Genomic DNA, 25,602 nt, shown 5'->3' with positions numbered 1-25,602 from the left:
TGCACAGCCCACCCTGGGTGACCCATGGGGACATCTTGCAGGGCCAGTGGTCACTCACACACTGACAGGGGTGTCCTGCTGGATGCACAGCCCATCCTGGGTGACCCATGGGGACATCCTGCAGGGCCAGGGGTCACTCACATGATGATGGGGGATCCCACTGGGTGCCAGGACATGGGGAGGGTGTACATCCCACCCTGGGTGACCCATGGGGACATCCTGCATGGCCAGTGGTCACCCACATGCTGACAGGGGTGTCCTGCTGGACACACAGCCCATCCTGGGTGACCCATGGGGACATCTTGCAGGGCCAGGGGTCACTCACACACTGATTGGGGTGTCCCACGGGGTGCCAGGACATGGTGGGGGGGACACACAGCCCATCCTGTGTGACCCATCAGGACATCCTGCATGGCCAGTGGTCACTCACACACTGACAGAGGTGTCCTGCTGGACACACAGCCCACCCTGGGTGACCCATGGGGACATCCTGCAGGCCCAGAGGTCACTCACACACTGATTGGGGTGTCCCACGGGGTGCCAGAACATGGTGGGGGGCTGCACAGCCCACCCTGGGTGACCCATGGGGACATCTTGCAGGGCCAGGGGTCACTCACACACTGATTGGGGTGTCCCACGGGGTGCCAGGACATGGTGGGGGGCTGCACAGCCCACCCCCGGTCACCCACAGGGCAGAGGGGACATCCTGCAGGGTCACTCACATGCTGACGGAGGCGTCCCGCCGTTGGTGGCTTCTGTCTTCTCACTGCGACGGAAGAGAGGAGGGCAGTGAGCGGCGGTTGGTGTCCCCTGGAGGGGGACAGGCCACCCAGGAGGGACATCCCAGCCGGATGTCACAGCCCCCGGGGTGTCAGCATGGCCTCACCTGGGGGTCTCAGCCTCGGAGCCGCGGAGCAGCGCGCTCTGCACCAGCCCCGTCAGGCTGGCGATCTGCTTCTCCATGGCTTCCATCCGCTCCCTGCGCCAAACGGGAAAGGGACAGGGACAGCTCAGGGTGGGATCTGTCACCAGGGACACCCCCTGGCTGGTCACAGCCATTCCATCCCTGCCATGCCAGGAGGGACATCGGGGTGTCACCAGCGCCATCCACACTCCCTCTCTCTCCTCGCATGCTGCACTCCCAGCCCTCATTCCTGGTGGAATTCCTGAGGTGCCTCATTCCCCATCCTGGCACCTCCACCATGGTGGGGACAGGGCAGAGCCTTCCTCTGCTCCTCCTCGTCATTCTCCTCCTCAGCTCCTCCTCATTCTCCTCCTCGGCTCCTTCTCCTCCTCCTTCTCCTTCTCCTCCTCCTTCTCCTTCTCCTTCTCCTTCTCCTCCTCCTTCTCCTCCTCCTCCTCCTCCTTCTCCTCCTCCTTCTCCTTCTCCTCCTCCTTCTCCTCCTCCTCCTCAGCTCCTCCTCCTCCTCCTCCTCCTCCTTCTCCTCCTCCTTCTCCTCCTCCTTCTCTCCTCCTCCTCCTCCTTCTCCTTCTCCTCCTCCTTCTCCTTCTCCTCCTCCTTCTCCTCCTTCTCCTTCTCCTCCTCCTTCTCCTTCTCCTTCTCCTTCTCCTCCTCCTCCTCCTCCTCCTCCTCCTTCTCCTTCTCCTCCTCCTTCTCCTTCTCCTCCTCCTTCTCCTCCTCCTCCTCCTCCTTCTCCTTCTCCTCCTCCTTCTCCTTCTCTTCCTCCTCCTCTTCCTCGGCTCCTCCACTCCCTCCAGCCAATGGAAAACCCCAGAGTAGCAAAGCCCAAACCCTCAGCCTCATCTGATGCCTTAAAAATTTTTAATTTTAATTTTATTCTTCATGTGTCTGTAGGTTTGGTGAAGTTCTAGGCTTCTTTTAAAATGCTGAAATCTCTGTTCTCAGCACCTTCAGCCAGAACAATTCCTCTGAATGGAAATCCAAGGACAATGGAAAACCCCAGAGCAGCAAAACCCAAACCCCCAGCCTCATCTGATGCCTTCAGGATTTCTAGTTTTTATTCTTCATGTATCAGTAAGTTTGGTGAAGTTCTGGGCTTCATACAAAACCTCTGTTTTCAGCAACTTTAGTCAAAATTATTCATTTGAATGGAAATCCGAGGACGATGGAAAACCCCCAAAGCAGTAAAGCCCAAATCCCACACCTCATCTGATGCCTTAAGAATTTCTAGTTTTTATTCTTCAGGTATCAGTAAGTTTGGTGAAGTTCTGGGCTTCATTTAAAATGCTAAAACCTCTGTTCTCAGCACCTTCAGCCAAAACAATTCCTCCGAATGGAAATCCAAGGACACTTTGCTGCCTCAGAGCCCCAAAATATGGAAACAACAGTGAGTTGGGGGCAGCAGGTTTGGGGTGGTTGACGTCATCACCTGAGGGTGTGATTGGAGAATTAATGCCCAAAATGCTAAATAGACAGAACTTATAAAAGGTGAAGATCTCGTGAAGATCTCGTGAAGATCTCGTCAAGATCTCGCCAAGATCTCGCCAAGATCTCGTCAAGATCTCAAGAAGATCTCAAGAAGATCTCAAGAAGATCTCAAGAAGATCTCAAGAAGATCTCAAGAAGATCTCAAGAAGATCTCGTGAAGGTCTCGTGACCTAGAGTCCATTTTTGGATGTAGCCTCACAAGGGGCCTTGCTTACCCTAATATACCTAAAAGCCTTCAATAAATTTATCTGCTTTTTATCCTCCTAACCTCATCTTGGCCTCTGTTTCAGGTAATCACACCTCACCTGGTCTCCGTGTCCTTGGCCGGTCCTGGCGACCCAAACCCCGAAATCGGCCGCTCGCCGGGACCGGGGAACATCTCGGGCGGACCGGACGAGCTGGGATTGCGCGTTTTACCCACTGGGCTGTCCATGAAGACGGACGAGCAGGAATCCTTGCGGAACGACTGCCGGACGGGCGAGGAGCGGCTGGGAGGACCCGAGTAGGGACTGTGGGGACTCTGCCCGGGCTCCACCATCTTCTGCGGGGACGACGGCGCCATGCGGAACCCCAACCCCGGGCCGTAGGTGTCGCCGTAGATGGGCGCGTTGGGTTTGTACAGACTGTCCTCCAGCTCGCTCTGCAGCGCCGCCGCCGAGTAGGTGCTGAGTGACCGCACTGACCCTCGCTTGTAGAGCCCCCCGGAGTAGCCGAAAGGATCCCCCATGCCCGCCAGCGACTGCGTGGAGGTGATGCTGAGCCTCCCCTCGTGCACCATGCCGTAGGGATCCGCGTAGAGCCCTTCGTTCTTCACCAGCACCACGTTCTTACCCGCCAGGTCTTCGTCCGGCTTGACGTCGCGGCGCTCCAGGATGGCGCTGGGGCTCGGGGACACTCCCTGGGCGGGCGGCAGGGTGGCCAGGCGCTCGCCGTGGTGCACGGGGCTGCCGGCGTACGAGGGAGGGCGGCCGCCGCTGTAGGACATGCGGGAGCGCGACGGCGACGAGGACTGCAGCACGGGAGGGGGAGAGCCGGAGGCCAGGTGGGACGCTGGGGACATGTTGTTGAGGCGGCGGGTGGGAGAGGATTCCCGGGAGGTGTAGACCATTTCTCGCTGCGGGAATGGGGCGGGTGGGGGTTAGGGAGAGGGATTGCTGGCCGGTTGTGCCCGCCGCCCCGGTGAGGATTGGCTCTGGGGAATGGCAGGGGAATGGAAAACCTGGGGAACGCCAGGGGGATACACAAAATCCAAGACTGGAGAATTCCAGGGGCAACGGAAAACCTGGAAAATTCCAGGGGCAAATAAAAAAATCCAGGACAAACTGGAGAATTCAAGGGGCAAACACAGAAATCCAGAGGGAATGGAAAGCCTGGAGAATCCCAGGTGAATACACAAAATCCAGGACAAACTGGAGAATTCCAGGGGCAAACACAAAAATCCAGGGGGAGTGCAAAGCCTGGAGAATCCCAGGTCAATATACAAAAATCCGGGACAAACTGGAGAATTCCAGTGGCAAACACCCAAATTCGGGGACAACAGAAAACCTGGAGAATCCCAGGTGAACACACAAAATCCAGGACAAACTGGAGAATTCCAGGGGCAATGGAAAACCTGGAGAATTCCAGGAGCAAACACCCAAATCCAGGACAAACTGGAGAACCCCAGTGCAAACACAAAAATCCAGGACAAACTGGAGAATTCCAGTGGCAAACACAAAAATCCAGGGAGAATGGAAAACCTGGAGAGTCCCAGGGGCAACGGAAAACCTGGAAAATTCCAGGGGCAAATAAAAAAATCCAGGACAAACTGGAGAATTCCAGGGGCAAACTCAAAAATCCTGGGGGAATGGGAAACCTAGAGAATTCCAGGGACAAAACCTCAAATCCAGGACAAACTGGAGAATTCAAGGGGCAAACACAGAAATCCAGAGGGAATGGAAAGCCTGGAGAATCCCAGGTGAATACACAAAATCCAGGACAAATTGGAGAATTTCAGGGGCAAACACAAAAATCCAGGGGGAGTGGAAAGCCTGGAGAATTCCAGGTGCAAATACAAAAATCCAGGGGCAATGGAAAACCTGGACAATCCCAGGTGGAAACACAAAAATCCAGGACAAACTGGAGCATCCCAGGTGGAAACACTCAAACCCAGAGCAGCCTGGAGCTTTGGCAAACTCTTCCCTCATTCCCAGCCAGCAGCAGGATGATTTACCCCAATGATTTACCCCAATGATTTACCCCAATGATTTGTCCTGATGATTTATCCCGATGATTTACCCCAATGATTTACCCCAAGGATTTATCCCAATGATTTACCCCAATGATTTACCCCAATTATTCATCCCAATGATTTATCCTGATGATTTATCCCGATGATTTACCCCAATAACTTATCCCAATGATTTACCCCAATGATTTACCCCAATGATTTATCCCGATGATTTACCCCAATGGTTTATCCCAATGGTTTACCCCAATGATTTACCCCAATGATTTACCCCAATGATTTACCCCAAGGATTTATCCCAATGATTTACCCCAATGATTTACCCCAATTATTCATCCCAATGATTTATCCTGATGATTTATCCCGATAATTTACCCCAATGATTTATCCCAGTGATTTACCCCAATGATTTATCCCAGTGATTTACCCCAATGATTTATCCCTATGATTCACCCCAATGATTATCCTGATGATTTATCCTGATGATTTATCCCAATGATTTACCCCAATGATTTACCCCGATGATTTACCCCGATGATTTATCCTGATGATCTATCCCGATGATTTACCCCAATGATTTATCCCAATGATTTACCCCAATAACTTATCCCAATGATTTACCCCAATGATTTATCCCAATGATTTATCCCAATGATTTACCCCAGTGATTTACCCCAGTGATTTACCCCAATGATTTACCCCAGTGATTTACCCCAAGGATTTATCCCAATGATTTACCCCAATGATTTACCCCAATGATTTATCCCTATGATTTATCCCAATGATTCACCCCAATGATTTACCCCAATGATTTACCCCAATGATTCACCCCAATGATTCACCCCAATGATTCACCCCAATGATTTACCCCGATGATTTACCCCGATGATTTACCCCGATGATTTACCCCGATGATTTGTCCTGATGATTTACCCCAATGATTTACCCCGATGATTTATCCCAATGATTTATCCCAACGATTCACCCCAATGATATACCCCAATGATTTACCCCAATGATTTGTCCTGATGATTTATCCCGATGATTTACCCCAATGATTTACCCCAATGATTCATCCCAATGATTTATCCCAATGATCTATCCCAATTATTTATCCCAATTATTTACCCCGATGATTTCTCCCAAAGATTTATCCCAATGATTTAATTCCCTAAATCCCTAATTATCCCCCCAAAAACCACGGGAAGCAGGCAGGACGAATCCCAGCCACGCCCAATCCCCAAATCCTGCCACTTTCCTCTCCTCACCGGTGCCACTCCCGCCACCCCCGGGCTGTCCCCGGGCTGTCCCCGGGCTGTCCCCGGGCTGTCCCCGTGTCCCCTCTCACCCTCAGGTCGCCGTTGGTGATGTGGGACGCAGGGAAGGAGGCGTAGAGTGGCTCTTTGCGGTAGATCTTAATGATGCTCCTGTCCTGGATGTCTCTGGAAGGAGAAGCAGAACCTGAGCACCTGGAGAGGCACCCGAAATCCCAACATCACACCCACCACCCCTTTTTTTCTTTTATCCCATAGATTTCCAATCTCAGGATGGATTTAAAGGAATGAAAACCATCCCAGGGTGGGATTCTGAGCTGGAAGGAAAAGCAGAACCTAAACACCAGGGAGAAGCACCCAAAATCCCAACACCTCATCCGCCATCCCTTTTTGCTTTTATTCCATAGATTTCCTGGCTCAGGATGGATTTAAATGTACAAAAACCAGCCTGGGTTGGAATTCTGAGCTGGAAGGAAAAGCAGAACCTAAACTCCTGAAACACCCAAACTTCCAACACTGCACCCACCACCCCTTTTCCCTCATCCCACAGATTTCCTACACCTTTAAAGAAGGGAAAATCATCCCGAGATGGGATTCTGAGCTGGGAGGAAAAGCAGAACCTGAGCGAAATCCCAACACCTCACCCACCACCTCTTTTCCCCTCATCCCACAGATTTCCCAGCTCGTGACATATTCAAACAAACCAAACCCATCGCGGTTGGGAATCCCAACCCCTCCCGGCTCACCGCACGTCCTCGAGCTCGTAGAAGACGTTGCGGGACTCGTCCTTGATGAGGATGGCGGTGTTGGGGGACTTGAGCATGCCCATGGTGAGCTTCTGGGGGAACATGTGCACGATGAGGGCGTGCAGGGTGTCCATGCTGCTGATCTCGTGCGTGATGTGCACCCGCCGCGTCTCGTCCCCGAATTGTAGGAACAGCACCCCTGCGGGCACAGGGACGGCGGTGAGGGAGGGGAGGGTGGGGTCCTGCCGGGCTGAGGGGATGGGGTGGGGATGGGGGTGATGTGGGACACCAAAAAATGTGGGGTTGGGGGAGTTCTGGACTCCTAAAATCATCTTGGTGAAGGTGGAAAGCTCTGGGGCACCCAAAAAAAATGGGGTTGGGGGAGTTCTGGACACCTAAAATCATCTTGGTGAAGGTGGAAAGCTTTGGGGCACCCAAAAATATGGGGTTGGGGAAGTTCTGGCCACCCAATCTCACCCTGGTGAAGGTGGAAAGCTCAGGGGCACCCAAAAAAAATGGGGTTGGGGAACTTTTGGCCACCCAATCTTGCTCTGGTGAAGGGGAGATCCTTCTGGAGGGCTCTGGGGCACCCAAATAAATGGGGTTGGGGAACTTCTCGACACCCAATGTCATCTTGGTGAAGAGGAGATCCTCCTGGAAGGCTCTGGGGCACCCAAAATATGGGGTTGGGGGACTTCTGGCCACCCAATGTCATCTTGGTGAAGTTGGAAAGCTCTGGGGCACCCAAAAAAAATGGGGTTGGGGGAGTTCTGGACACCCAATGTCATCTTGGTGAAGGTGGAAAGCTCTGGGGCACCCAAAAAAGCTCTGGGGCACTCAAAAAAGCTCTGGGGCACCCAAAATATGGGGTTGGGGGATTTCTGGCTGCCCAACATCATCCTGGGATCATCCTGGAAGGCTTGAGAGCACCCAAAAATATGGGGTTGGGGAATTTCTGGACAGCCAATGTCATCTTGGTGAAGGTGAAAAGCTTTGGAGCACCCAGAAAAAGGGATTGGGGGAACTTCTGGCCACCCAACCTCACCCTGGTGAAGGGGAAGTGTTCCTAGAAGGTTCCAGGGGCACCCAAAAAAAAGGGATTGGGAAACTTCTGATCACCCAACCTCACTCTGGAGAAGGTGGAAATCTCTGAGGCACCCAAAAAAAGGGGTTGGGGGTCTCTGCCCACCCAACCTCCCCCTGATGGAGGGGAGATTTTCCCGCAAGGCTCTGAAGCACCCAAAAAAACGGATTAGGGCATTTCTGGCCACCCAATGTCACCCTGCTGAACGCAGCTCATCCCCCTCGGCCACCCTGCGGCGCTTCCCGCCCTTCCCAGGGATTTTTGGGTGGGTGGGAAGCGATCCCAGGGAGGCTCTGGGGTACCTGGGGAGCGCAGCTTGGTCTGGCTGGCGGAGCGGGAGAGCGGCAGGCTCTGCCGGAAGCGGTTCATCCTGTTGAAGCCCAGCGGCAGCTCCGCTTCCGACATCGTCTCCAGGGATTCGGCCGAGGCGAAGGAGAGCTTGGCTTGGTCGGCCAGGCCGGGCTGGGAGCCCTGGGAGTGCCGGGAGCTGCGGGTCTGCAATGGGAGAGAGGATGGGTGAACTGGGTGAACTGGGAGTGTGAACTGGGAGTGCCGGGAGCTCCAGGTCTGGAATGGAGAGGAGATGGGTGAACTGGGTGAACTGGGAGTGCTGGGAGCGTGAACTGGGAGTGCAGGGAGCTGCGGGTCTGGAATGGGAGAGAGAATGGGTGAACTGGGTGAACTGGGAGTGTGAACTGGGAGCTGCGGGTCTGGAATGGGAGAGAGGAGATGGGTGAACTGGGTGAACTGGGAGTGCTGGGAGCTCTGGGTCTGGAATGGGTCTGGAATGGGAGAGGAGATGGGTGAACCGGGAATGCTGGGAGCTGCGGGTCTGGAATGGGAGAGGAGATGGGTGAACTGGGAATGCTGGGAGTGTGAACTGGGAGTGCTGGGAGCTGCGGGTCTGGAATGGGAGAGAGGAGATGGGTGAACTGGGAGCGCTGGGAGCTGCGGGTCTGGAATGGAGAGGAGATGGGTGAACTGGGTGAACTGGGAGTGCTGGGAGCTGCACGTCTGGAATGGGAGAGAGAATGGGTGAACTGGGTGAACTGGGAGTGCGAACTGGGAGTGCAGGGAGCTGTGGGTCTGGAATGAGAGAGGAGATGGATGAATTGGGAGCTCTGGGAGCTGTGGGTCTGGAATGGGAAAGGGGACAGGTCAGGGAATACTGGGATGAGTGAACTGGGTGAACTGGGAGTGCTGGGAGCTGCGGGTCTGGAATGGAGAGGAGATGGGTGAACTGGGAGTGCTGGGAGCATGAACTGGGAGTGCTGGGAGCTCCAGGTGTGGAATGGGAGAGGAAATGGGTGAACTGGGTGAACTGGGAGTGCTGGGAGTGCCGGGAGCTGCGGGTCTGGAATGGGAGAGAGGAGATGGGTGAACTGGGTGAACTGGGAGTGCTGGGAGTGCTGGGAGCTGCGGGTCTGGAATGGGAGGGGAGGTGGGTGAACTGGGTGAACTGGGAGCTGCGGGTCTGGAATGGGAAAGGGGACAGGTCAGGGAATACTGGGATGGGTGAACTGGGTGAACTGGGTGAACTGGGAGCTGCGGGTCTGGAATGGGAGAGGAGATGAGTCAACTGAGAGTGCTGGGAGCTGTGGGAGCTCCAGGTGTGGAATGGGAGAAGAGATGGGTGAACTGGGTGAACTGGGAGTGCTGGGAGCGTGAACTGGGAGTGCTGGGAGCGTGAACTGGGAGTGCTGGGAGCTCTGGGACCTCTGGATCTGGAATGGGAGAGAGAATGGGTGAACTGGGAGTGCTGGGAGCTGTGGGTCTGGAAGGGGAGAGGAGGTGGGTGAACTGGGTGAACTGGGAGTGCTGGGAGCGTGAACTGGGAGTGCTGGGAGCTCCAGGTGTGGAATGAGAGAAGAGATGGCTGAACTGGGTGAACTGGGAGTGTGAACTGGGAGCTGCGGGTCTGGAATGGGAGAGAGAATGAGTGAACTGGGAGTGCTGGGAGCTCTGGGAGCTGCGGGTCTGGAATGGGAGAGGAGATGGGTGAACTGGGTGAACTGGGAGCTGCGGGTCTGGAATGGGAAAGGGGACAGGTCAGGGAATACTGGGATGGGTGAACTGGGAGTGTGAACTGGGAGTGCTGGGAGCTGCGGGTCTGGAATGGGAGAGAGAATGGGTGAACTGGGTGAACTGGGAGTGCTGGGAGCTCTGGGACCTCTGGATCTGGAATGGGAGAGAGAATGGGTGAACTGGGAGTGCTGGGAGTGCCAGGAGCTGCTGGTCTGGACTGGAGAGGAGATGGGTGAACTGGGAGTGCTGGGAGCTCTGGGAGCTGCGGGTCTGGAATGGAGAGGAACGTGGAAAACGTGGAAAATGGGAATTTTCAACACAAATATCCCCAAATTCCTGTCCATCCCTGGCACTGCGGCATGTTGGTAACCAAAATGTGGATTTTCAGTGCAAATATCCCCAAATTTGTTGCCATCCCCATCACTGCCACCTGCCAACAACCCCAAAATGTGGATTTTTGGGCACAAATATCCCCAAATTTGTTGCCATCCCCAGCACTGCCACCTGCCAACAACCCCAAAATGTGGATTTTCGATGCAAATATCCCCAAATTTGTTGCCATCCCCAGCACTGCCACCTGCCAATAACCAAAATGTGGATTTTTGGCACAAATATCCCCAAATTCATGGCCATTCCCATCACTGCCACATATCAATAACCCCAAAATGTGGATTTTGGGCACAAATATCCCCAAATTCATGGCCATCCCCATCACTGCCACCTGCCAATAAACAAAATGTGGATTTTCAGTGCAAATATCCCCAAATTTGTTGCCATCCCCAGCACTGCCACCTGTCAATAACCCCAAAATGTGGATTTTCAGCACAAATATCCCCAAATTTGTTGCCATCCCCAGCACTGCCACCTATCAATAACCCCAAAATGTGGATTTTTCGGCACAAATATCCCCAAATTTGTTGCCATCCCCAGCAATGCCTCCTGTCAACAACCCCAAAATGTGGAATTTTGGCACAAATATCCCCAAATTCGTTGCCATCCCCATCACTGCCACCTGTCAATAACCCCGAAACTCCCCGTCTGGATTTTCCAGACACTTGTTGAAGTCTGGCAAATCCCGCCGAGGGAACAAACATCTCCCGGGTTGAGGGAAAGGCAGCGCTGGAAGGGACAACAGCTCTATTTTAAGACGGGAAAAAAATGGGGAAAAAAAAACCCCAAAAAGAAAAGAATCAATATGAAATGATAACAGCCATCGTCGCCGTTTAAATGAGACATTAATTGGAAGATTTAATTAATCCTGCCAGGCGGGGTTTGGGAGGACTTGAAATGTTCTCGGCGTAGTTAATTGCCGGAAAATTGACTGTTGGGTTTGGTTTTGTTGTTGTCGGAGCACAAAGAGCTCTGGCAGAGCCTCAGATCCCGGAGGGATGAGGGGATGGAGGGAAACATTCCCTGTTTTCATCCCCGGGGCTGTGGGACAAAATTTGGGGTCCTCATGGGGGGATTTTGGGGTGTAGAAGGTGGATTTTGGGGTGTAGAAGGTGGATTTTGGGGTGTAGAAGGTGGATTTTGGGGTGTAGAAGGTGGATTTTGGGGTTCTTCACTCCTGTATGGCCTCGAGGGTTTGGGGTTGGTCATCTCCAGGGGTTTGACCCAGATCCTGGGTTGGGATGGATCCACAGGATGGGGATGGCAGGTCCTGGTTGGGGTGGGACTCGGGGTTGTGTCTCAGCCTGGTTTGCCCTGCTGGGTCCTTTCCATGCTGCCTGTGTTGTTTCTGTTCTCCGGGATGTCACCCTGAGCTGTTTCCATCCATTCATTCGTGGATCCATCCATCTAGCCATCATCTCCATCCATCATCCCTCCATCCATCCATCCATCCATCCGTCATCAATCCATCCATCCATCTCTCCATCCATCATCATCCACCCATCCATCACTCCATCCATCTCTCCATCCATCATCCATCCATCCATCCATCCTTCCATCCATCGATCTGTTCATCCATCCCTCCATCATCCATTCATCCATTCTTCTATCCTTCCATCCATCATCCATCCATCCACCTCTCCATCCATCCATCTCTATCCATCCATCTGTCCATCCCTCCATCCATCATCCCTCCATCCCTCCATCCATCTGTCCGTCCATCCATCCATCTATCCATCTCCATCCATCCCCATCTCCATCCATCCATCATCCATCCATCATGTCCACCCATCCGTCCATCCATTGTCCATCCATCCATCTCTCCATCCATCTCTCCATCATCCATCCATCCATCCCTCCATCCATCAATCCGTCTGTCCATCTCCATCCATCCGTCCATCCATCCATTATCCATCTATCCCTCCATCCATCTCCATCCATCCATCTGTCCACCCATCACCTCTCCATCCATCCATCCATCCGTCTCCATCCATCTCTCCATCCATCCAACCTTCCATCCATCTCTCTATCCATCATCCATCCATCCATCTCCATCCATCCATCCATCTATCCATCCATCCGTCTGTCCATCCATCCATCATCTATCTCCATCCATCCATCCATCCATCCATCCCACATCCATCCATCTCCCCCCCTCCATCCATCCCCTCCCCACCCCAAATCCCCCCAATCCCACCCCCCTGGGGTTCCCCCTGCCCTGTCCTTCAGCTGCCCTGGGGTGACAAATCCACCCGCCGTGGATAATTCACAGAATCAGCCAAACCACAAAAAACACAACGGAAAAAAACCAACAAACCGGGCAGGATGGAAGTTAATGGATTTTTAGCCCGGAAGGGATCGTTCTGCCCTGATGCTCTGCACGACGCACTGTCCCCAACCCACAAAACTGTCACGGGAACGGGGACAGAGCCACATCTGTCCTTCCATAAAATCAGGGTGTCCTTGTGGGCACGGAAAACCCCAGATGGGCACGGAAAACCCTACATGGGCACAGGAACTCCCCCAGATGGGCACGGGAACTCCCCCAGATGGGCATGGAACATCCCCAAATTGGCACAGGAAACCCCAGATGGGCATGGAACACCCCAGATGGGCACAGGAAACCCCAGATGGGCACGGGAACTCCCCCAGATTGGCACAGAAAACCCCAAATGGGCATGGAGATCCCCAGATTGGCATGGGAAATCACAGATGGGCACAGCAAACACCAGATGGGTATGGGATTGTCCCCAGCCAGGCATGGGACACCCCAGACTGGCATGGGGACCTCTAGATGGGCACAGGGACCCCCAAATTGGCACGGGAATCCCCAGACTGGCACAGGAAACCCCAGACTGGCATGGGGACCCCCAGATGGGCATAGGGACCTTCAAATGGGCATGGGAACACCCCCAAATTGGCACGGAAAACCCCAGATGGGCACGGGAAACCCCAGACTGTCATGGGAAACCCCAGATTGGCATGGAACACCCCAGATTGGCACGGAACACCCCAGATTGGCACAGGGACCCCCAGATGGGCACAGAACACCCCAGATGGGCACAGAACACCCCAGATTGGCATGGGAAACCCCAGACTGGTATGGGAACACCCCAAATGGCCATGGGAATCCCCCAGATGGGCATGGAACACCCCAGATTGGCACGGGAATGTCCCAGATTGGCACAGGGACCCCCAGATGGGCACAGAACACCCCAGACTGGCACAGGAAACCCCAGACTGGCATGGGGACCCCCAGATGGGCACAGGAAACCTCAGATGGGCACAGGACTGTCCCCGGATGGGCACAGGAACCCCTCCAGATTGGCACAGGGACCCCCAGATGGTCACAGGGACCCCCAGATTGGCATGGGGACCTCCAGATGGGCATGGGGACCCCCAAATTGGCACAAGAAATCCCACACTGGCACAGGAAACCCCAGATGGGCATGGAGATCCCCAGATTGGCATGGAAAACCCCAGATTGGCACGGGAAACCCCAGATGGGCATGGAACACCCCAGATTGGCATGGGAATGCCCCAGACTGGCACAGGAAACCCCAGACTGGCACGGAGACCCCCAGATGGACATGGAACACACCCCAGATTGGCACAGGAAACCCCAGATTGGCATGGGAACACCCCAGATGGCCATGGGAACACCCCAAATGGCCATGGGAACACCCCAGATTGGCACAAACCCCCACAGATGGGCACAGGACCCCCAGATTGGCATGGGAACACCCCAGATGGGCACAGGACCTCCACATCTCCCAGGATGCCGGAAAGGACAGACGCTGCAGTTTGGGGACAAAATCCCAAATCCTATGGGGGGGACAGACCCTGGGGGGGGGGGACACAGTTCCCGGTGTTATGGGGATTTCTGCCAGTTCTGTGGGATGGGAATTGAGATGGCCAGAGAGGGGACAAAAATGGCTCAGAGAGGGGACAAAAATGGCTCAGAGAGGGGACAAAAATGGCTCAGAGAGGGGACAACAACTGCTCAGAGAGGGGACAATGATCTCTCCAATTTTGGCCTCCAGCAGCTAATTAATTCCCGGGAAATTGGGTTTTTATGGCTCTGCTGCTTCCTCCTGCTCTGAGATGGACATTAAAGGACACCTGAGACCCTCCAAATGCCACCCCTGTCACCCCTAGGGTGACCCTGCTGTCCCCCAGCCCCTCGGACAGTGACCCGAGCCGTGGTGACCTCGAGGGTGACACCTGTGGAATTCCAGGTTCCTGCTAGGGTTGCTTTTGGGGGATTCTGGTCCTGCCTGGAGGGTGTCAGGGTGGATGTGACCCCTGTCACCTCTGTCACCTCTGTCACCCCTGTCACCCTGGAGAGTGTTGACCCACCAGGCATCACCCAGCTGGAAAAGTCTCTGTGAATTCAGGATAAATCCCCAAACCCCACCCTGGCCACAAATTGTCACTGTCCCCTCCATTTCTCAGCTCTGTCCCCCAAAGGACCCTTTAACCCCACCCCAGACCCCTCCCCAAATTTTGGAACACCCCGAATTTCGGAAAAGCCCCAAATCCCCCATGACCTCCGAGATCATTCCCGGTGGGATTTGAACCCACCGTGGTGGCAGTGAGGGGGTGGAGCGAGGGGACAGAGCCCCCCCTGCTCGCTGTCCCCGCTGTCCCCAAGCTGTCGCCGCTCCAGCTGGGAAATGACCCATTTCCCGCCCGGCCAGCCCCAGCACGGCCTGAATTCCAGCGGCACCGGGAATCCTGGAGCTGGATCCTGGAATTCCCTGCTGGATCCTGGAATTCCCGGCTGGATCCTGGAATTCCCTGCTGGATCCTGGAATTCCCTGCTGGATCCTGGAATTCCCGGCTGGATCCTGGAATTTTCGGCTGGATCCAGGAATTCCCTGCTGGATCCTGGAATTCCCTGCTGGATCCTGGAATTCCCGGCTGGATCCAGGAATTCCCGGCTGGATCCAGGAATTCCCGGCGGGATCCTGGAATTTTCGGCTGGATCCTGGAATTCCCGGCTGGATCCAGGAATTCCCGGCGGGATCCTGGAATTCCCGGCGGGATCCAGGAATTCCCGGCGGGATCCAGGAATTCCCTGCTGGATCCTGGAATTCCCGGCTGGATCCTGGAATTTTCGGCTGGATCCAGGAATTCCCGGCTGGATCCCGGAATTCCCTGCCGGATCCCGGAATTCCCTGCCGGATCCTGGAATTCCCGGCTGGATCCCGGAATTTTCGGCTGGATCCAGGAATTCCCGGCTGGATCCTGGAATTCCCTGCTGGATCCAGGAATTTTCGGCTGGATCCAGGAATTCCCTGCTGGATCCAGGAATTCCCGGCTGGATCCAGGAATTCCCGGCGGGATCCAGGAATTCCCGGCGGGATCCAGGAATTCCCGGCGGGATCCTGGAATTCCCGGCTGGATCCTGGAATTTTCGGCTGGATCCTGGAATTTTCGGCTGGATCCCGGAATTCCCGTGGGAATTCCAGCCGGGAATACTCGGAAGGGAAGGGAAGGTGAGGGAGTGAAACCACCCGGAGCACAACAAAAGCCACCCAAGCCGCGCCAGGAAAAACATGGAATTTCGGGTGGGAGGGAAGGTGGGAGAGGGGAACCGAGCGCGGGGTGCCCCGCGGAGCCCCCCGGGATTAAGTCGGCTCGGATGGAACCCCCCGGGAGCCTCCAGAGGGGAGGAAATCCCGCTGGAGCAAAGATTTGATCCCGGGGAAAACCCAATCCTAAAGGATCCACAGCCCATCCAGACCCTCTGGAGAGGGCAGTGGGCAGAATCCCAAACTCCAGTGGGGACAGGATCATCCCCAGACCTCTGGAGAAGGCAGGAGAGCCAGAAATGGGAAAAATCCCTCATTCCAGCAGGGACAGGAGCATCTCCAGACACTCTGGAGGAAGCAGCTGAGCCAGGAATGGGAAGAATCCCAGATTCCAACAAGGACAGGAACATTCCCATTCCCTCTGGAGGAGGCAGTGGGAATAATCCCCCATTCCAGCAGGGACAGGAGCATCTCCAGACCTCTGGAAAAGGCAATTAAACCAGGAATGGGAAAAATCCCCCACATTCCAACAGGGTCAGGAGCATCTCCAGACCCTCTGGAGGAGACAGCTGAGCCAGGAATGGGAAGAATCCCAGATTCCAACAAGGACAGGAACATTCCCATTCCCTCTGGAGAAGGCAGAGGGAAGAATCCCAAACTCCATTAGGGACAAGATCATCCCCAGACCGTCTGGAGAAGGCAGGAGAGCCAGAAATGGGGGAAATCCCTCATTCCAGCAGGGTCAGGAGCATCTCCAGACCTCTGGAGGAGGCCAAAAACCAGAAATAGGAAGAATCCCTCATTCCAGAAGGGTCAGCAGCATCCCCATTCCCTCCCCCGTCCCCGGGAGCTTTACATAAAAGCAGTGGGATGGAGAACGGAGTGAGACTCGGTGGTTTTTTTTTTGTTGTTTTTTCCTTTTCCTTTTGTCTCCCCCGAGCTAAAAACAGCCACAATCAAGCGATTCTTTCAGCTCCTAAAAAGCCCCGGCGATCCCTCCGAGAAGCTGCTCCATTATCTCCGCCCGGCTAGATAAGGATGTTCCTCATTCCTGCCTCTCCCTCCTCCTCATCCTCCACACCCCGCGCCGAAATTTCCCTCCCCAGATGGGAATTTTGGGAGCTGGAGAGGAGCGGGGAAGGATTCAGGGTCCCGGAATTCCTGGAAAATTCCTGGAAAATTCCTGGAGGGATTTTTGGGAAGTCAGGAAAGGAGTGTGGATGGGGAAAAGAGGTGGAAGTGCTGGGTGGGGATGGAGAGAGGTCAGGAGAGAGTGACCAGAGGTGACAGGAGGGTGACCAGAGCAGCTCTGGACCTCCCACAGGTCACTTCAAAGCTGATAGAAGGGGAAGAAAATATGGGAAAAATGCGTGGGGAGGGAATTAGGAATTCCTCGCCGGGATGGAGCAGCTGTTCCCACACAACAGCCGGAGACAGAGGGATTTTCCCTCCCTCACCCTGCCAGGGACACTCGGGAGGGGACAGAGGTTTGTCCCGAGTCCCTGAGGGCTGTGCTGAGCCCAGCCTGAGGGGAAAACGGGATTCGTGCCGGGACTGTTCCGAGGGGAAAACGGGATTCGTGCCGGGACTATTCCGAGGGGAAAACGGGATTTGTGCAGGACCCATTCTGAGGAAAAAATGGGATTTGTGCTGAGCCTGACCCGGGAAAAAAAATGGGATTTATGTCAGGCATATCCCAAGGGAAAAAAGGGATTCATGCTGGGCCCATCCTGGGGAAAAAATGGGATTTGTGCCGAGCCAGTCCAGAGGGGAAAATGGGATCCGTGCTGGACCCATCCTGAGAAAAAAATGGGATTCGTGCTGAGCCAATCCCGAGGGGAAAATTGGATTTGTGCAGGACCCATTCTGAGGGAAAAATGGGATTCATGTCAGACCCATCCTGAGGGAAAAAAGGGATTCATGCCGGACCCATCCCGAGATAAAAATGGGATTCGTGCTGAACCTGTCCTGAGGAAAAAATGGGATTCGTGCTGAACCTATCCTGAGGAAAAAGTGGGATTTGTGCTGGACCCATCCAGAAGGAAAAGTGGGATTTGTGCCAGGCATATCCCAAGGAAAAAATGGAATTCCTGCCGAACCCATTCCGAGGAGAAAACGGGATTTGTGCTGAGCCCATCCCTAGAAAAAAAACGGGATTCATGCCGGGCCCATCCTGAGGGTAAAATGGGATTTGTGCTGAACCTATCCTGAGGGCAAAACGGGATTTGTGCTGAGCCCATCCTGAGGGAAAAATAGGATTTCTGCCAGGCATATCGCGAGGAAAAAATGGAATTCCTGCCGAACCCATTCCGAGGAGAAAACAGAATTCCAGACCCCGGTGTCCATCCCATTGCAGAACATCACCGGTGACAAGGACAGCTGGACTCCAAGCGGCTCCTTCCCCCTCTGGGGACACCTCTGGGACACTCAGAGCTCCCCTTCCCACCCCAAATCCCCCCAGCCCAGCCCCGAGACAGACCTGGGAAGGACCAACCCTCGCTGTCCTGACGCCACCAGTGTCGCCTGTCCCCGAGCTCAGCCTCCCTGCTGTCACCGCGGGGCCGGGCCGGGCAGCTCCGGGGGGATTTCATCCGCCGGGAGACCCCAAAACCCCCAAAATCCCACCTCGGGGGCAGCGGGGCATGGCCCTGGCAGGGCCTGGCAGGTCCTGGCAGCTCCGCATGATGGGGATGGAGGCGAGGGAGGTCTGAAATCCTTGGGAAAGCAGCTGGCGGGGCCGAGGCGCGGCGCGGTTATTTACCGAGGCGCAAAGCTCCGGTTGGACGCGGATCGGGATTAATCCCGCAAATCCGCCGCTGGGCTCGGAGATTAATCCCGGCGGCTGGCCGAGGATCCCATCTGCTGCGGGCTGTGGGGATGGAGGGATGGGATATGGGAAATGGGGAATGGGGAATGGGAAATGGGAAATGGGAAATGGGGAATGGATGGGAATGAGGAATGGGATGGGAAATGGGAAATTGGAAATTGGAAATGGGATGGGATGGGAAATGGGACAATGGGAGGGGATGGGATGGGAAATGGGGAATGGAGGGATGGGAATGAAGAATGGGATGGGAAATGGGAAATTGGAAATGGGATGGGATGGATGGGATGGGAATGAGGGATGGGGAGATGATGGGATGGGGAGATGATGGGATGGGGAGATGATGGGATGGGGAGATGATGGGATGGGGAGATGATGGGATGGGGAGATGATGGGATGGGGAGATGATGGGATGGGGATATGGGATGGGATGGGAATGAGGGATGGATAGGATGGGAATGGGATGGGATGGGAATGAGGGATGGGATGGGAAATGGAAAATGGGAAATGGGAAATGGAAAATGGAAAATGGGAAAGAGGCATGGGATGGGAAATTTGGGAATGGGATGGGATGGGATGGGATGGGAATGAGGCATGGGATGGGAAATTTGGGAATGGGATGGGATGGGATGGGATGGGAATGAGGCATGGGATGGGAAATTTGGGAATGGGATGGGATGGGAATGAGGGGTGGGATGGGAGGGTTGGGAATGGCTGCTGGGAATTCCTGTGCCATCCCTGGGGCATGGAATTCCTTGGGAAGAGCCATGGGGTCCCAGGATAGTGGGGTTCCAGGATAATGGAATCCCAGGATAACAGGGATCCTAGGATAATGGGATCTCAGGATAATGGGATCTCAGGATAATGGGGATCCAGGATAATGGGGTCCCAGGATAATGGGGTCCCTTACTTTGAGACTTCTTCTCTCCACCCCTCTTCTCTGCCCCGTCTCCCTATGTACAAAAAATCCACCTTAAAAATACTAAAAAAAAATCCAGTTGTTTTAGTAAAAATACTAAAAAAAAAAATTAAAAAATCATCTATCCTATTATTTTATACTTAAAATAAAAATATGAATTGAAAATTGGAAAAAATCCAATTATTTGAGTAAAAATACAAAAAAATTAACAATTCAATTATCAAATTATTTCATACTTTAAAATAAAAATATGAATAAAAATACTTTAAAATACAATTATTTTAGTAAATATACTAAAAAAATAAAGAATCCAAAGATCCAAATGGGAAGGGAAGGTTTCCAGACATCTGCACCACCCCCCAATCATTCCTCTGCCTTCCTGACCCTTCCCAACATTCCTGGGGGGATCAACCAGTCCAACCAGTTCCCACCAGTCTGTTTTGGGGTCCCTCACCCCATCCCTGCCCTTCCCTCCCTCCCAAACCCTGGGATGACACCCCAACCCCTCGTGGGGCTCCTGGGGAGGGGGGAACGGGACAGCAGAGCTTTGCAAACTGGATCCCAGTTTGACCAGTTTGACTTCCCCAGTCTGCCCAGTGCCAGCCTGTGCCACCAAAGCGATTCCAACTCCAGCTCCATTCATCTCTCCCTCCCTCCCTTCATTCATTCCCAGCACATCCCGAGGAAAAAATGGGATTTGTGCTGAGCCTATCCCGAGGAAAAAATAAGATTCTTGCCAGGCCTATCCTGAAGAAAAAATGGAATTCCTACTGAACCCATTCTGAGGAGAAAATGGGATTCCAGACCTCCCTCTCTCCCTTCATTCATTCATTTATTCCCAGCATATCCCGAGGAAAAAATGGGATTTGTGCTGAGCCTATCCCGAGGAAAAAATAAGATTCTTGCCAGGCCTATTGCGAAGAAAAAATGGAATTCCTACTGAACCCATTCCGAGGAAAAAATGGGATTCCAGACCTCCCTCTCTCCCTTCATTCATTCATTTATTCCCAGCATATCCCGAGGAAAAAATGGGATTTGTGCTGAGCCTATCCCGAGGAAAAAATAGGATTCTTGCCAGGCCTATCCTGAAGAAAAAATGGAATTCTTACTGAACCCATTCTGAGGAAAAAACGGGATTCCAGACCTCCCTCTCTCCCTTCATTCATTCATTCATTCCCAGCTCGGCTCTTCCTGAATTATTGATGCTCCCAGGCAGGACAGGTAAGGTGACACTGCTGTGCCCTCTGACACCTCCTGCTCCCGGCGGGATGGGAATTCCTGCCGGGAAAGGATCCTGGGGATGGAATGTGGAGTGCTCAGATGGAAACCGGCGTTCCTGAGCGGGAACCGGCATTCCCGACTGGAATAGAATATTCTCAACCAGAAACCAGCATTTCCAACTGGAATAGAATATTCTCAACCAGAAACCAGCATTTCCAACTGGAATAGAATATTCTCAACCAGAAACCAGCATTTCCAACTGGAATTCTCCATCCCTGACCAGAAACCAACATTCCCAACCAGAATTTTCCATCCCTGACCAGAAACCAACATTCCCAACTGGAATTCAGCACTGCTGACCAGAACCAACATTTCCAATTGGAATTCTCCATCCCTGACCAGAACCCAGCATTCCCAACTGGAATTCTCCATCCCTGACCAGAAACCAACATTCCCAACTGGAATTCACAAACCCTGGCAAGAATCCAGAATTTCCAACCAGAATTTTCCATCCCTGGCCAGAGCTCAGCATTCCTAACTAGAATTCTCCATCCCTGACCAGAAACCAACATTTCCAATTGTAATTCACCAACCCTGCCAAGAATCCAGAATTTTCAACCAGAATTCTCCATCCCTGGCCAGAAACCAACATTCCCAACAGGAATTCTCCATCCCTGAGCAGAACTCAGAATTCCCAACTGGAATTCACCATCCCTGACCAGAACAAACCCCTCTGCTCCACGTTTCCCACCAGCTCCACCAGCCAGGAGCAGCGAATTCCAAACAGGAAGGAATTCCACCATCCCATCTCCGGACACGGAGGAGCTGGAAATGCCCAGAAAAGAAGGAAAAAAAATGAGGTAATTCGGGCTGGAGCCTCAAAAGTGGGAGAAACGAGAGTTCCAGAGTGCTCCAAAGGATTTTTCCAGGATCCAAGGGGTTGTGGCTTTTCCATTCCCTCCTCCCTTCTCCCTCCACTCCCGTCTCGCCGCCAAATTAAAAGCATTCCCGCCGCCGGCAGCAGTAATTCACCCCACGTCTAATGCCCAACATTTTGTCAGGATTATCCCGATTAACCCAGAATTAATCCTGATCTCAACGCTAACAGGATTTCGGCGTTCAAATCGGATTAGGGCTTGTTCAAACCGGACCCCCCGACTCAAGGAAGGGGCCTTTCCCCTCCAGATGTGCGCGGCGGCCAGATGTGAGCGGGAGCGGGGCAGGGAGGGGAGAATCCAGCTGTGGATCCCACAGCCAGCACCTTCCCCACCCTCCGCAGGTGACACCGGCGGGATGTCGCCTCGCCCAGCCCAAAGCCACCCGTTTTGGGGTGGCTGCTGGTCCCCTCTCCGCGTTTTTCCCTGCTGGCTCATGAATATTTAAAAGCCTGGATGCTCTGCAGCCTCATGAATATTGAGGATGCTGATCGCCCCACACCTTCCCTCTGCGCCCCTCGGGAGCAGGGAGATGCGAGGCTGTCATGCGTTCAGCCCTAAAATTGCTCGTTTTCGCCCCAAAAAAGTGGGTGGGGCGGTGCGGCCGCTCGCGGTGGGGCAGCAGAAGGTGATGTGGGGCTGGCGGGGAGCTGGGATTGGGAACAGGACAATCCCAGTGGGTATAAATTCATCCTCATCCCTCATCCCGCCCTTCTCCAGCCAGCTTGGGGAGGAGGAGCACTGATCGTTCACCTCCCAGGAAATTCAGACGGGTTTTTATTCCATGGCCGTATCCATGTCCATATCCCTGTCCATATCCCTGTATTCCCCTGTGTTATCCATGTCCATATCCATGTCCATATCCCTGTATTTCCTAGTGTTATCCATGTTCATGTCCATATCCATATCCCTGTGTTATTCATGTCCCTATCCATATCCATACCCATATCCCTGTATTTCCCAGTGTTATCCATGTCCCTATCCCTGTGCCTATCCATGTTCATTTCCCTGTGTTATCCATGTCCCTATCCACGTCCTTCTCCCTCTATTTCCCTGTGTTATCCCTGTCCCTATCCATGTCCATATCCGTATCCATATCCGTATCAATGTCCACATCCACATCCATATCCATATCCATGCCCATGTATTTCCCAGTGTTATCCATATCCATATCCCTATACATATCCATACCCATATCCCAGTATTTCCCGGTGTTATCCATATCCATATCCATATCCACATCCATGCCCATATCCTTGTCCCTATCCATATCCATGTCCATGTCCCTGTATTTCCCTGTATTACCCATGTCCATATGCCTGTATTTCCCGGTGTTATCCCTGTTCCTATCCATATCCCTGTCCCTATCCATATCCCTGTATTTCCCTGTGTTGTCCATATCCCTGTGCCTATCCATGTCCATTTTCCTGTGTTATCCATGTCCACATCCACGTCCTTGTCCCTGTATTTCCCTGTGTTATCCCTGTCCATGTCCATATCCACATCCATATCCACATCCATATCCACATCCACGCCCATGTATTTCCCAGTGTTATCCATACCCATATCCATATCCATGTACCAGTGTTATCCATATCCATATCGATATCCATATCCATATCCATATCGATATCCATATCCTTGTCCCTATCCATATCCATGTCCCTGTATTTCCCTGTATTACCCATGTCCATATTCACGTCCATATCCCTGTATTTCCCGGTGTTATCCCTGTTCCTATCCATATCCCTGTCCCTATCCATATCCCTGTATTTCCCTGTGTTATCCATGTCTATATCCATGTGCCTATCCATGTCCATTTTCCTGTGTTATCCATGTCCACATCCACGTCCTTCTCCCTGTATTTCCCTGTGTTAGCCATGTCCCTATCCATGTCCATATCCACATCCATGCCCATGTATTTCCCAGTGTTATCCATACCCATATCCATATCCATATCCATGTACCAGTGTTATCCATATCCATATCGATATCCATATCCCTGTCCCTATCCATATCCATACCCATATCCCTGTATTTCCCCGTGTTATCCATGTCCCTACCCATGTCCATATCCCTGTATTTCCCAGTGTTATCCCTGTTCCTATCCATATCCCTGTCCCTATCCCTGTCCCTATCCACATCCCTGTATTTCCCTGTGTTGTCCATACCCCTGTGCCTATCCATGTCCATTTTCCTGTGTTATCCATGTCCACATCCACGTCCTTCTCCCTGTATTTCCCTGTGCCTAACCACGTCCATATCCATATCCATATCCATACCCATATCCCTGTATTTCCCAGTGTTATCCATGTCCCTATCCATGTCCCTATCCCTGTATTTCCCCGTGTTATCCATATCCATACCCATATCCCTGTATTTCCCTGTGATATCCATGTCCATATCCATGTCCACATCCCTGTATTTCCTGGTGTTATTCCTGTTCCTATCCATATCCATATCCATACCCATATCCATATCCATATCCATGTGTTATCCATGTCCATATCCATATCCATGTCCCTATCCATGTCCCTATCCATGTCCCTATCCCTGTATTTCCCCGTGTTATCCATCTATCCATCTATCCATCTATCCATCTATCCATCTATCCATCTATCCATCTATCCATCTATCCATATCCCTGTCCCTATCCATATCCCTGTATTTCCCTGTGTTACCCATGTCCCTATCCATGTCCCTATCCCTGGACAAACAGGAATCCTGATCCAGCCACTGCCAGGCTGAGACAACCCCAAACAGGGATTAGGGCTGGATATGAGGCAGGAGACACTTTTTAGGATGAAGGTGACATTCCTGGATGAAGGTGACACTCCCGGCTCCATCCCTCAACCCTCAGCCACCCCTCGATGGCCACAGCTGAGCCACAGCCACTCGCTGTCCCTGCTCTGCTCGGGTGACAGAATCTTCCCAAAATAACCCAATTACTGCATCCTGCAGGGACGCTGATGGATGGGGAGCAGCAGGGAGGGGACAAGGGACAAGGGACAAGGCCTGGCTGGGGATTGAGGGCACTTAGGAGGGGACCTGGCACAGGCTGGTGACAGGGTTGGTGACACGGACATGGTGGTGGCAGCTGATGGAGCAGCAGCCAAGCATCACCTGGGAAAAAAATCCTCTGAGGGTTGGTTTGAAAGGTGAAAAACCCCACAAGTGGTTTGAGCAGGAAGAGCTGGAGGGAAGGAGTCCTAAATTTGGGATTTCTGCACCAACACTGCCCCGGGTTGGGCTGCTGCATCCCCCTGGGAGATCCAATCCCAGCCATTCCCGCCGTGCCTCAGTTTCCCCATTTCTCTGCTGGGGATGTCTCTGCCATTCCCAGCACCCTGACAGGGTGGGTGTCACCCCAAATCTGTGTCAGGGGCTGGGATGGGGTGGCTTTTGAGCTCCTTTCCAGCCCAGCCCATCCTGATTTTCCATGATCATAAATATTGACAACACCGGGATCGATGGATAACAACTGAGCTCTCAGAGAGGCTGGAAAACCAGTGAGGACCCCAAAATCTGAGCCAGGAGGAGACAGGAGCCACTGCCTTCTCTTTATCCACCCTAAATGCCCCTTCCCATTGGGAATAATGCCCCTTTCCAGCCCAGCCCATCCCAATTTTCCATGATCATAAATATTGACAACACCCGGGATTGATTGAAAACAATGGAAATCAGCTTCTACAGAGGCTGGAAAACCAGCAAGGACCCCAAAATCTGAGTCAGGAAGTGGGAATAGCTGCTCCCCCCTTTTTATCTATCCCAAATCCTCCCTCCCAGCAGGAATAACGCTCCTTTCTAACCCAGCACATCCCACTTTTCCATGATCACATGAACTGGGCTCGATGGATAACAGCTCCCAAAAAGGCTGGAAAACCAGTGAGAGCCCCAAAATCTGAGTAAGGATCCCAAAATCTGAGTAAGGCAGTGGGAGCAGCCACTCCCCCATCTTTATCCACCCCAAATCCTCCCTCCCACCAGGAATAATGTTCCCAGCCCAGCCC

General features: G+C 53.1%; 1 protein-coding gene across 1 annotated transcript in view; it reads right to left on the bottom strand.

Annotated features, from left to right (window-relative positions):
- Window positions 1-23,286, bottom strand: part of LOC146426699 (SRC kinase signaling inhibitor 1-like) — a 53,113-nt gene extending 29,827 nt beyond the window's left edge. The window contains exons 1-7 of the mRNA XM_085083321.1: window positions 23,155-23,286; window positions 8,044-8,236; window positions 6,658-6,856; window positions 5,986-6,079; window positions 2,716-3,524; window positions 887-979; window positions 723-766 (exon numbers count right to left, since the gene is read on the bottom strand). Of these exons, the coding sequence (XP_084939447.1) occupies window positions 723-766; window positions 887-979; window positions 2,716-3,524; window positions 5,986-6,079; window positions 6,658-6,856; window positions 8,044-8,236; window positions 23,155-23,286 (1,564 nt within the window). The remainder of the gene's footprint in view (window positions 1-722; window positions 767-886; window positions 980-2,715; window positions 3,525-5,985; window positions 6,080-6,657; window positions 6,857-8,043; window positions 8,237-23,154) is intronic.
- Between the last annotated feature and the right edge of the window lie 2,316 nt (window positions 23,287-25,602).

Source organism: Lichenostomus cassidix, chromosome 27 (genome assembly GCF_008360975.1).
Source record: "Lichenostomus cassidix isolate B80296 chromosome 27, HeHo_3.0, whole genome shotgun sequence".
NCBI lineage: Eukaryota > Metazoa > Chordata > Aves > Passeriformes > Meliphagidae > Lichenostomus > Lichenostomus cassidix.
The sequence above is the reverse complement of the archived record's forward strand: the minus strand, read 5'-3'. Positions and strand labels throughout refer to the sequence as shown.